Source organism: Tarenaya hassleriana, unplaced genomic scaffold, assembly GCF_000463585.1.
Source record: "Tarenaya hassleriana unplaced genomic scaffold, ASM46358v1 Cleome6, whole genome shotgun sequence".
NCBI lineage: Eukaryota > Viridiplantae > Streptophyta > Magnoliopsida > Brassicales > Cleomaceae > Tarenaya > Tarenaya hassleriana.
The window spans coordinates 3755770-3766588 of NW_010968505.1; the positions used below are offsets into that span (position 1 = coordinate 3755770).

A 10819-nucleotide genomic window follows, 5' to 3' on the forward strand; every position below is an offset into this window, starting at 1 on the left:
ATAATAATAATAATAATAATAAAATCATTATGCCATTACCTAGCACTTGTAACCATTTTTATCTCATCTAACTAAACACACTTTATTAACCGACAAAACGCCAAACTTTCAACGATACACGTATTTCAGCGAGGCTAGTTGTGTTTTAACCTCTCTTTTTTCCCTCCAAGTTGTTTCCTTTCTTATAACCTATAATGGATACACATTGAATTGGTCCAAATTGGGATGCCACTTTGACATAAATTAATCGAAACACTTTAATTAAACAACGACAAATTGATTGCTCTATGTGTTCGATTATATATATATATATATATGCATGCAACGAGTCTTATATTTCTCACTCTCACTTGCACGATCAAACCAATCTCCGACTTCTGTCGTTCAATCATCACCATCTCTCTCTCTCTCTCGTTCTTGATTTCTTTGTACCAAAAGCTTTTTTTTTTAGAAGTGCCTTTTCTTTCAAGTCTCTCCGGCTCAGCCAAGAAAGCTACGATACAAACGCATATAAGCATTGCTAGCAACGTATTGAGATCTACAAGATGTCGTCCGAGGCGCAACCCAGCAATGCGGAAATGAACACCTCACTCCCGAATGATCAAAATCCGCAAATATCCGCCGGAGTTCCCGATCAGCAAATTCCACCGGAAGTCGCCGCCGAAATAATTAAATTACAACAGAGCCGCCCTGATGCATCCACTTCTGCCGGGGCGACGACACAAAGCAACGTTGTCACGCTACTGGAGATTTCTCCGGAAGATTTGTTCGCTTTGCTGAAAGAACACATGCCACCGGGAGCTGCCGCCGCAATAAGGCCATTACGACAAAGCCACCCTGTTCCATCCACTTCTGCCGGGGCGACGACCCAAAGCAACGCTGACACGCCACTGGAGATTTCTCTGGACGATATCATCGCTTTGTTGGAACTACAAATGCCACCGGGAGCTGCCGCCGCAATAAGGATATTACAACAGATCCGCCCTATTCCATCCACTTCTGCCGGGGCGACGACACAAAGCAACACTGTCATGCCACTGGAGATTTCTCAGGATGATTCGTCCGCTTTGCTGGGACACTTCAGGCTACCGTTGGCAAACGACCTCAAAATCCGCAAATATCCTGTTGCATCCACGTCTTCAGGGACACAAAGCAACAATATCGTGCCGCCGGAGGTTCCCTCCGCTTTGCAGGGACAATCCATGCCATCGTTGCCAAACCACGAGTATTTACAACTGTCGCAGGCAATAATCCGAGGCGACTTGCAAGGCGTGAGGGATTACTTGGACGATAAACCTGACGCGCTGACGGCGTGGATAGACTGTAAAGAAACACCTCTGTTGAAAGCATGTCTGTGCGGACAAGTCGAGATCGTGAACGAGCTGTTGGGAAGAATGACCCCTCAACAATTGCTGAGTCGGCCTGGGCCTGGTCATAATCCCTTCACGCCCCTCACGGTCGTTGCTCGCAGCGGAAACATGAAGATCGCTGAGGCATTGATCGGGAAGAACCCCGAGCTGGCTAACTTCACGCATAGTAATTGGTCAGATCTGCCGGTCGTCAGGGCAGCGAATTCCGCACAAAAGGAAATGACTCATTATCTTTATGATCGGACCTCGCCCGAAGTTTTGCTACCAAATGGTGCGTGGGGGGGCATGCAACTCTTAGTGGATGCCATCTGCTTTGGATATTTTGGTAAGTCTTGCATGATGCAATATATATATATATATATATATATATATATATATATGTTTTGGATATTTTTTAAGTCGTGGATTTTATTCTCTTATATATACAATATGTATGACAGATATTGTCAGCCGCCTCCTCGATGTACTGCAGCCCCAAGCTGTGGTTACAAAACACCCAAAAGTAGCTTTGATTCCCATTTCCGTTTTGGCTTCATGTTCTAGTTTCTTTCGAAGCAGCAGCAATCTGTCCTCATGTCAACGCCTGATCTACTCAAGTATGTATACTATATGTATATACTTGTTATATATTTACTATTTGTTTTCATGCATGGGGAGTCGAATTCTCATGCAAACCATCTTGTCTGATTGCACGACAGTGATACAAGTAAATCAGGCGGCACCAAATGGTATGCCATATATATTCACTCTTCAGATTATTAAATGCATGCTTTGTCCATTAATATTAGTAAAAAAAATTAATTTTTTTCGGGTTATTCACTTCATTCATTTCGTATCAGGTCTAACCGCGAAGATACTTCAATGTTTGTCCGAGCGGAAATGGTTTGGTATGCCACCCTCCCCTTCATTCCTCTCTCATCTGTACTCAATTACGTGTGTCATTCATATATATATATATATATATATATATATATATTATATGTCATGGGCAAATATGTCGTAACACCTTCCGTGTCTTTCACTTACACAGGAATCAATAGAATGTATGAACTGAAGTTGCTGCACAACACAGCTTATAACATTCTACAAGTGATGTGTGACAAAACTTCACAACTGCCCAAGTACGGGGATTGGACGACTGCAATACTGAAAGCACTCGTTAACGCGGTTAGCTTTGGGAACCGGGAATTCGTGATCGAGATCATCAGACACAACCCGGAGCTCATGTGGTTTGGTCCTGATGGGAGGGATATCTTCATGATGGCTGTGGGGTCCCGAGAAGAGAGGATCTTCGAGCTGTTCTTCGGCTTAGATGATAGGAAACACGATTTGATTAATCGTTGGGACGACCAAAACAACAGGATTCTTCATATCGCCGGAGGTCTCTCCCCGCCCGAAAAACTCTCCCGGGTAGCTGGTGCAGCTCTCCAGATGCAACGAGAGATCCAATGGTTTAAGGTATGCCTTAATTTGTGCTTTATCCATCATTCATTGCCTTGTGTTTCACAAACGATTCTCTTGTGTAGGAAATAGAGAGCATCGTTCCAGAAAAGGATAGATGGAAGGTTAACGATGAAAAACCTACCGGGCTTACGGGACGTCAAGTATTCGAAAGAGATCACAAAGAGCTGCGAGCGCAAGCCGAGAAATGGATGAAAGACACTGCAACCGCGTGCAGCCTAGTGGCCGGTCTCATTGCAACGATCACATTTCAAGCAGTTTTCACCTCTCCCGGAGGCACCAATGGCGACGACGGCGTCCCGTTTCACATCAGATACGACCGTTTCATCGCGTTCGTGATCGCCGATGTTCTGTCCTTCTTCAGCGCCTCCACCTCGCTCGTCGTGTTCCTCGTCATCCTCACTTCGAGATTCTCTTCCGACGACTTCCACAAGTCGCTCCCGACAAAGATGATACTGGGTCTCCTCACCTTGTTCATCTCCATCGCGACCATGCTGGCGGCTTTCTCGGCTGCCCTTTTAACGATCGTCAGCAAAGCTCCGTCGATCGTCGTCCCGGTGATGCCGTTGGTCGGCGTCCCTGCCTTGCTCTTCATGCTGATGCAGTACCCTCTCCTTAAGGAGATGGTTTCTTCCACCTTTGGGAAAGGGCTTTTCAACCGCGACACCAAACCGTGGTTCTGATAAACCTATGTTCTTGTCCTTTTTATTCCATCGTCTTTCACTTCCATTTCCCATTTTGTGTGTTTTCGGATTAAATAAAAATTTCCATTTACATTATTCATCACTATATATTATTTGTTTAGACATTTTCCCTATTAGATTGTGGAACGTCCGTTACGAAAGAATCATATGATAACAGTCAAATGAAATTCCAAATTTGGCCTTTTCTTCAGAAAGTAACAGCAGCAACGGGGAACGCTCTGTGTACCTCCCTACCTGGAGACTCGGTACACTCGCCATCTCTTCACAACTGAAAATTTCTCCCAATCAAATTGTATAAACCCTAATTTCTCAGTCGTCATCTTCTTCGAATTTCCCCCCTCTTTTTTGTCGGAAACCCATTATCGATTTTCAGATTTCTGTCTCTGATTTCGGTCTCAAGCGAAAAAACAATACTGGTTAATGGCGTACGTGAAGTTGGGTTCAAAATCTGAAGTGTTTCATCTCGATGGCCGAACCTGGTCAGCCCTTGTTCTTCGATTTTCAGTTTTTTTATTTCTGATTTTTTTTAATCGGTTTGGAAATGACCGATTCTGGTATATTTTCGAGTATAATAGTCTTGAATATGACTTCTTGGATGATAGTAAGGATAAAAAAAGCATCATGGATTCGTGAAAATTTGGTTTCGATTATTAAATTTTTCACCGATTAATTATCTGGCCATTTGTATTTGCAATTTCGGTGTTCTGACATTTTTAAGGATTGATCTCTTTGAATTCTCCGTTGATACCAAGTTTTTTTTGTTGTGTGTTGTTTCTGTAGGGTGTTAAACGTTTTTTTTTATAATGGCCTGACCAAAAAAAACATCAGTCTAAAACCTTTGATGTTTCAGACATTTTTAGAAGTTGTTCTCTCTGAATTCTTTGCTGATTTGAAAGCCCAAAATGTTAAAAAAAAAAAAAAAATCTTCAGGTTGTGTTCGACAGGACTCCAATCAGATGTCGTGATCGAAGTTGGGGAAATGACCTTTCATCTTCACAAGGTATATGTATGTATGTATGTACGTATGTAGATAGATCTCCTTCTTACACTTTCAGGTGTTTTTCTGTCAGTTTCCATTGCTATCAAGAAGCGGGTTTCTAGAAAATCTTCTAGGAGATATATCCGGAGAATATGACAAGAACTGTTATGTTCAACTCCATGAGATACCCGGTGGAGCCACGACTTTCTTGCTCGTGGCCAAGTTCTGCTACGGCGTAAGGATCACAGTCACGGCCTCCAACATTGTCAGTCTCAGATGCGCTACAGAGTACCTGGAAATGAGCGAAGACTACGGAGGAGGAAACCTCGTATCTCAAACCGAGAATTTCCTCAACAAAATCTTCGCGAATTGGAACGATTCCATCAAGGCCTTGGAGACTTGCGGGCAAGTGTTCAACCACGCGGAAGAACTTCATATCGTCTCTAGATGCATCTCTTCTCTAGCCTCGAAAGCTTGTTCTGACCAGAGTTCGTTCGGCTGGCCGATGTCAGGACCGAAAGGAACTGTATTCTGGAACGGTATACGAACTACGGCCGTGAAAGAAGACTGGTGGTTCGACGATGCGTCCTCCCTCAAGTTCCGGTTGTACAAAAGGTTCATCGAGGCGGTCAAATCTCGAGGGATGAAGTCGGACAGAGTGGCAGGGTCGATAATGCACTATGCAAAACGACATTTGCCTCTACTCGGTAGTAATCGTCAATTCGGCTCAGATAACGGAACTTTTTTTTATTCGTCTCCGCTACACGAAGACCAGAGAACTCTCCTCGAGGAAGTAGCGGAAATTCTCCCGGATCAAAAGGGTGTAACGCCGACCAAGTTCCTGTTGGGGGTTTTTTCGTTACTTCGATCGTTTATCACGGATCAGTAACACAAACCCCTTACTTGTGTAAACCTGTGAGGATGACAATATCTAGTGCAACGGTACAAGACAACGATTTTTAACGTGGAAAACCCCCTCGGTGTGAGGAGTAAAAACCACGGGACCGTAGTCCACTCAAAAATCCACTATAACTGGATTACAATGTTCACACAGCAACACACTGAGATTACAGAATATTAACTCCAATATTCTAATCTCAGTAACCCGAGAGAACACTACCCATAAGTAGTAATCAGACTGCAAATCAACCCCGTGACTTCTGATTCCAGCAACAACTCAACCGTATAAATCAAAGACGAAAGGGTCATGAACAAGTATACCGATTTGCAGCTCAACCGGAGACGAAAAACCACCGTCAAATATCCCGACGATCAGAACTGTGTTGATTCGCTCTGTAGAGAACAACTTCCGAAAAACCTCCGTCGGAGTGTAGAAACTCTTCTCACAATTTTAGATCGATTAGAAAAATATTTTTCTGATCGAATCTCTCCCCGAATACCCACACTATTTTTCACTCTTTTTTTTCTCTCTCCTTTTTTTTTTCTCTCTCGCTTTGCTTCTGCTTGCTCCCTTGCTCTGCGTGCTTCTCCCCCTCCGCGAAACCTCCGTTTTATAGGCAAAAATTTGCCTAACAAAACAAATCAGGTGGGGCCTATGGAGGAAAATTTTCACGCCACCTTGCGGCTGCTTTGGCTTCATCAGGCGGAAAATTCAACAATTCTCCCCCTTCCGACTATGAAGACAGAACCTGTCATCCCAGCAATCTTGCGACACACTTCAAGCTTCCCTCTAGGAAGTACCTTTGTCATCATATCAGCACCATTGTCATCAGTGTGAATTTTCTCGAGCTCAACCTCCTTCGAATCAACGACATCTCGAATCCAATGATACCTTACATCAATGTGCTTCGATCTTGAATGAAACGTCTGATTCTTCCCAAGATGAATGGCGCTCTGACTGTCGCACAGCAAGACATATCTATCTTGTTTAAACCCAATCTGCTCAAGAAACCTCTTCATCCACAACAACTCCTTACAAGCTTCCGTTGCGGTGATAAACTCAGCTTCAGTAGTAGAAAGTGCAACGCATTTCTGCAACTTCGATTGCCATGCCACAGCTCCACCCGCAAAAGTTACCAAGTAACCAGACGTAGATTTCCGAGAATCCGTATCTCCGACCATGTCAGAATCTGTGTAACTAATCAACAAAGGTTTATCACCTCCAAACACAATTCTCAAACCAGAAGTACCTCGAAGATATCTCATAATCCACTTCACTGCTTGCCAATGTTCTCTTCCTGGATTTGAAAGAAACCGACTGACAGTCCCAACGGCGTGAGCTATATCTGGTCTTGTACAAACCATAGCATACATCAAACTTCCCACTGCAGAGGCGTATGGAACTCGTCTCATCTCCTCCTTCTCTGAGTCTGTACTCGGACTCTGTTGACTGTTCAATCTAAAGTGTGAAGCAAGAGGTGAATTCACAGCTTTAGATTTCTCCATATGGAACCGTTGAAGTACTCTCTCAATGTACTTCTCCTGGGACAGATACAACAACTTGTTACTTCTGTCTCGATTAATTCTTATACCAAGAATTTGCTTTGCTGGTCCCAAATCCTTCATAGCAAAGAACCGACCGAGTTGTTTCTTCAACTCCATTATTCTATCTATGTTCTTGCCCACAATCAACATGTCGTCCACGTAGAGCAGCAAGATGATAAAATCATCCCCAGAAAACTTCTGCACAAACACACAATGATCTGAAGTCGTCTTCTTGCAATCATGTTCCCCCATAACTGACTCAAACTTCTTGTACCATTGCCTCGGTGCTTGCTTCAACCCGTAAAGACTTTTCTTCAACCGACAAACGTAATCCTTTTTGTCCTTCTCAACAAAGCCCTCAGGTTGTACCATGTAAATCTCTTCCTTCAAATCACCATGAAGGAAAGCCGTCTTCACATCCATTTGCTCAACCTCCAAGTCAAGACTAGCTGCCAATCCCAGAACAACCCGTATGGATGACATCTTCACAACTGGCGAAAAGATCTCATCAAAATCAACTCCTTTCTTCTGACTAAAACCTTTTACAACCAGTCTAGCCTTGTATCGAGGATGCAAACTGTGTTCTTCATGCTTAATCCTGAACACCCATTTGTTAAGCAATGCTCGTTTACCCTCTGGTAACTTCACCAACTCAAACGTTTGATTCTTGTACAAAGAATCCATCTCGTCATCCATGGCCTTCAGCCATTCATCTCTGTGTTTATCTCCGAGAGCCTCATCAAAACTTTCTGGTTCTCCCCCTTCAGTAAGTAATACATACTCACTTGGGCTATACTTCGTCGATGGCCTCCGAGGTCTCTCAGATCTTCTCAACATCGGTGGGTCTTCGGTAGTTGGCGACTCAACCCGATAGTCTTCATCAACACCGTCATCAACCTGCACGGGAACATCTGTACCAGGTGTTTCTCCTTGTACCTCACCCTCAATAGTTTCCTCAATTGTTGTTCGAGGAACTATCCCTGAGTCGATCAAACCTTCAACACTCTGAGTTGGACTTTTGCATTTCTGAATATCCCGAATAGTTTGATCCTCCATGAACACAGCATCTCTACTTCTGACGAGCTTCTTCTCCACTGGGTCATAGAATCTGTATCCCATTTCATCAAGACCGTATCCAATGAACACACACTGTCTTGACTTCACATCTAGCTTTGACCTCTCATCTTTGGGAATGTGAACAAATGCTTTGCACCCAAAGACTTTCAAATGACTGTAGGAAATACTCTTGCCAGTCCAAACCCTCTCTGGAACATCACCATGTAGCGGAGCACTAGGTGATAGGTTCAAAATATGAACCACGGTGCTCAAAGCTTCACCCCAAAAGGAATTCGGCAAACCTGACTGAGAAATCAGACAGCGAACTCTCTCCATGATCGTCCTGTTCATCCTTTCCGCCAACCCATTCAACTGTGGTGTCTTCGGCGGTGTCTTCTCATGCCTAATGCCTTGTTCACGACAATAAGCATCAAACGGTCCGGAGTATTCACCTCCATTGTCACTTCGGATACACTTCAACTTCTTCCCAGTCTGTCTCTCCACCAAGACTTGAAACTGCTTGAAGATACCCAGAACTTGATCCTTAGTCCTCATAGTATACGCCCACAGTTTTCTCGAATGATCATCGATGAATGTGACGAAATATGAGGCACCACCCATTGATCTCGTCTTCAATGGACCACACACATCTGAGTGTACCAAATCGAGAATCTCTGATTTTCTCGAAGGTATAGAAGACTTAAACGCAACTCTGTTTTGTTTTCCTGCAAAACAGTGATCACATTTCTTTAAATGTAATCCTGAGACTCCTCGTAGAATCTCCTTCTTTGCCAGCACAGACATTCCTTTCTCACTCATGTGTCCGAGTCTTTTGTGCCATAACTTAATAGCATCTTCACTCTCTAAGGCATTAATGATATCCTTAGAAAGCTTAGCATGCATCAAGTAAAGCGACGAAGATTTTGTTCCAAGAGCTATAACCATGGAACCTCTGGTAAGTTTCCACTGACCTCCACTGAATGTACTGCAGAAACCTTCATCATCAAGTCTTCCCGCTGAGATCAAGTTCAGACGAACATCTGGAACATGCTTAACATCCTTAAGCATAAGTCTAGTACCAAGACTAGTCTCCAAGCAAACATCTCCAATGCCAACGACTTCAGCCGAACCATCATTGGCCATCTTGACGAAACCAAAGTTACCCGGAGTATAGGTAGCAAAGAATTCACGTCGTGATGTAGCATGAATGGAAGCTCCACTGTCCATCACCCAACTGGTCTCATGGCACGTGAGATTGATCATATCACCATCGACCATGATCAGGAACTCTTGCCTTGCAACTGCAACTCGTTCCTCGTTGTCCTCTTGATTTGCAGTCTGATTACTACTTATGGGTAGTGTTCTCTCGGGTTACTGAGATTAGAATATTGGAGTTAATATTCTGTAATCTCAGTGTGTTGCTGTGTGAACATTGTAATCCAGTTATAGTGGATTTTTGAGTGGACTACGGTCCCGTGGTTTTTACTCCTCACACCGAGGGGGTTTTCCACGTTAAAAATCGTTGTCTTGTACCGTTGCACTAGATATTGTCATTCTCACAGGTTTACACAAGTAAGGGGTTTGTGTTACTGATCCGTGATAAACGATCGAAGTAACGAAAAAACCCCCCAACAAGTGGTATCAGAGCACCGTGGTTGTGGGTGCACTTGTGTAAACAATGGAGGCAAATACTAGTCGGATGGTGAGTTTGAACGGTACCAACTATCACGTGTGGAAAGGCAAGATGGAGGATCTGCTATACGTGAAGGAGTATCATCTACCGTTGATTGTTGAAGAAAAACCCGAAGGCAAAACTGATGAGCAATGGACATTGCTGCATCGACAGGTTTGTGCATTGATACGACAATGGGTGGATGACAATGTTTTGAACCATGTGGCTGGTGAGACTAATGCTCGATCTTTGTGGAGCAAGCTAGAGCAGTTGTATGCGCGAAACACTGGGAATCGCAAGTTGTACTTCATCAAGAAGTTGGTTGATTTAAAGTATGCCGAAGGAAGTCCGGTGACAGATCACCTGAACGTGTTTCAAGGTCTGTTGAACCAGTTATCTGATATGGGGATCACCTTCGAAGATGAGATTCAAAGTTTGTGGCTTCTCAGCACACTTCCGGATTCGTGGGAGACATTCAGGATATCACTGTCAAACTCAGCTCAAGACGGTGTCATCTCGATGGAATACGCAAAGAACAGTATTCTAAATGAAGAGACACGGAGACAGTCTCAAGGAGCTTCCTCGAGTTCTGATATTCTGGTATCTGAATCGAGGGGGAGGAGTCAGAATCGGAATCCGAAGGAGAAAAATCGGAACAGGAGCAAATCCAACAAATTTGCAAATGTGGAATGTCACTACTGCCACAAGAAAGGGCATATCAAGAAGGATTGCTGGAAATTGAAGAAGGACAACAAGAAAGGAAACAAAACAATGTTCACACAGCTAGCAACACACTGAGATTACAGAATATTAACTCCAATATTCTAATCTCAGTAACCCGAGAGAACACTACCCATAAGTAGTAATCAGACTGCAAATCAACCCCGTGACTTCTGATTCCAGCAACAACTCAACCGTATAAATCAAAGACGAAAGGGTCATGAACAAGTATACCGATTTGCAGCTCAACCGGAGACGAAAAACCACCGTCAAATATCCCGACGATCAGAACTGTGTTGATTCGCTCTGTAGAGAACAACTTCCGAAAAACCTCCGTGTAGAAACTCTTCTCACAATTTTAGATCGATTAGAAAAATATTTTTCTGATCGAATCTCTCCCCGAATACCCACA

At 43.6% G+C, this 10819-nt stretch overlaps 2 protein-coding genes across 2 annotated transcripts in view; both read left to right on the forward strand.

Moving 5' to 3' along the window:
- The first annotated feature begins 419 nt into the window (after positions 1 to 419).
- On the forward strand, positions 420 to 3577 carry LOC104799378. Its single transcript, XM_010521878.1, has 6 exons — positions 420 to 1695; positions 1811 to 1966; positions 2069 to 2098; positions 2210 to 2257; positions 2401 to 2828; positions 2897 to 3577. The coding sequence occupies exons 1-6, from the start codon at positions 546 to 548 to the stop codon at positions 3512 to 3514; spliced, it is 2430 nt and encodes an 809-aa protein (XP_010520180.1). The 5' UTR covers positions 420 to 545; the 3' UTR covers positions 3515 to 3577.
- A 365-nt stretch (positions 3578 to 3942) lies between these two features.
- Positions 3943 to 10819, forward strand: part of LOC104799720 (putative BTB/POZ domain-containing protein At5g13600) — a 27255-nt gene continuing 20378 nt past the window's right edge. The window contains exons 1-3 of the mRNA XM_010522360.2: positions 3943 to 4014; positions 4466 to 4535; positions 4606 to 5399. Coding sequence (XP_010520662.2) covers positions 3956 to 4014; positions 4466 to 4535; positions 4606 to 5399 — 923 coding nt within the window. The 5' untranslated portion in view covers positions 3943 to 3955. The remainder of the gene's footprint in view (positions 4015 to 4465; positions 4536 to 4605; positions 5400 to 10819) is intronic.

Excerpts from the sequence above, each read along its gene's own strand:
- LOC104799378 (XM_010521878.1), top strand. The coding sequence starts at position 546 with ATGTCGTCCGAGGCGCAACCCAGCAATGCGGAAATGAACACCTCACTC. Across the intron at positions 1,696-1,810 it reads CATCTGCTTTGGATATTTTG|ATATTGTCAGCCGCCTCCTC; the intron begins GTAAGTCTTGCA and ends TATGTATGACAG. Across the intron at positions 1,967-2,068 it reads TCAACGCCTGATCTACTCAA|TGATACAAGTAAATCAGGCG; the intron begins GTATGTATACTA and ends ATTGCACGACAG.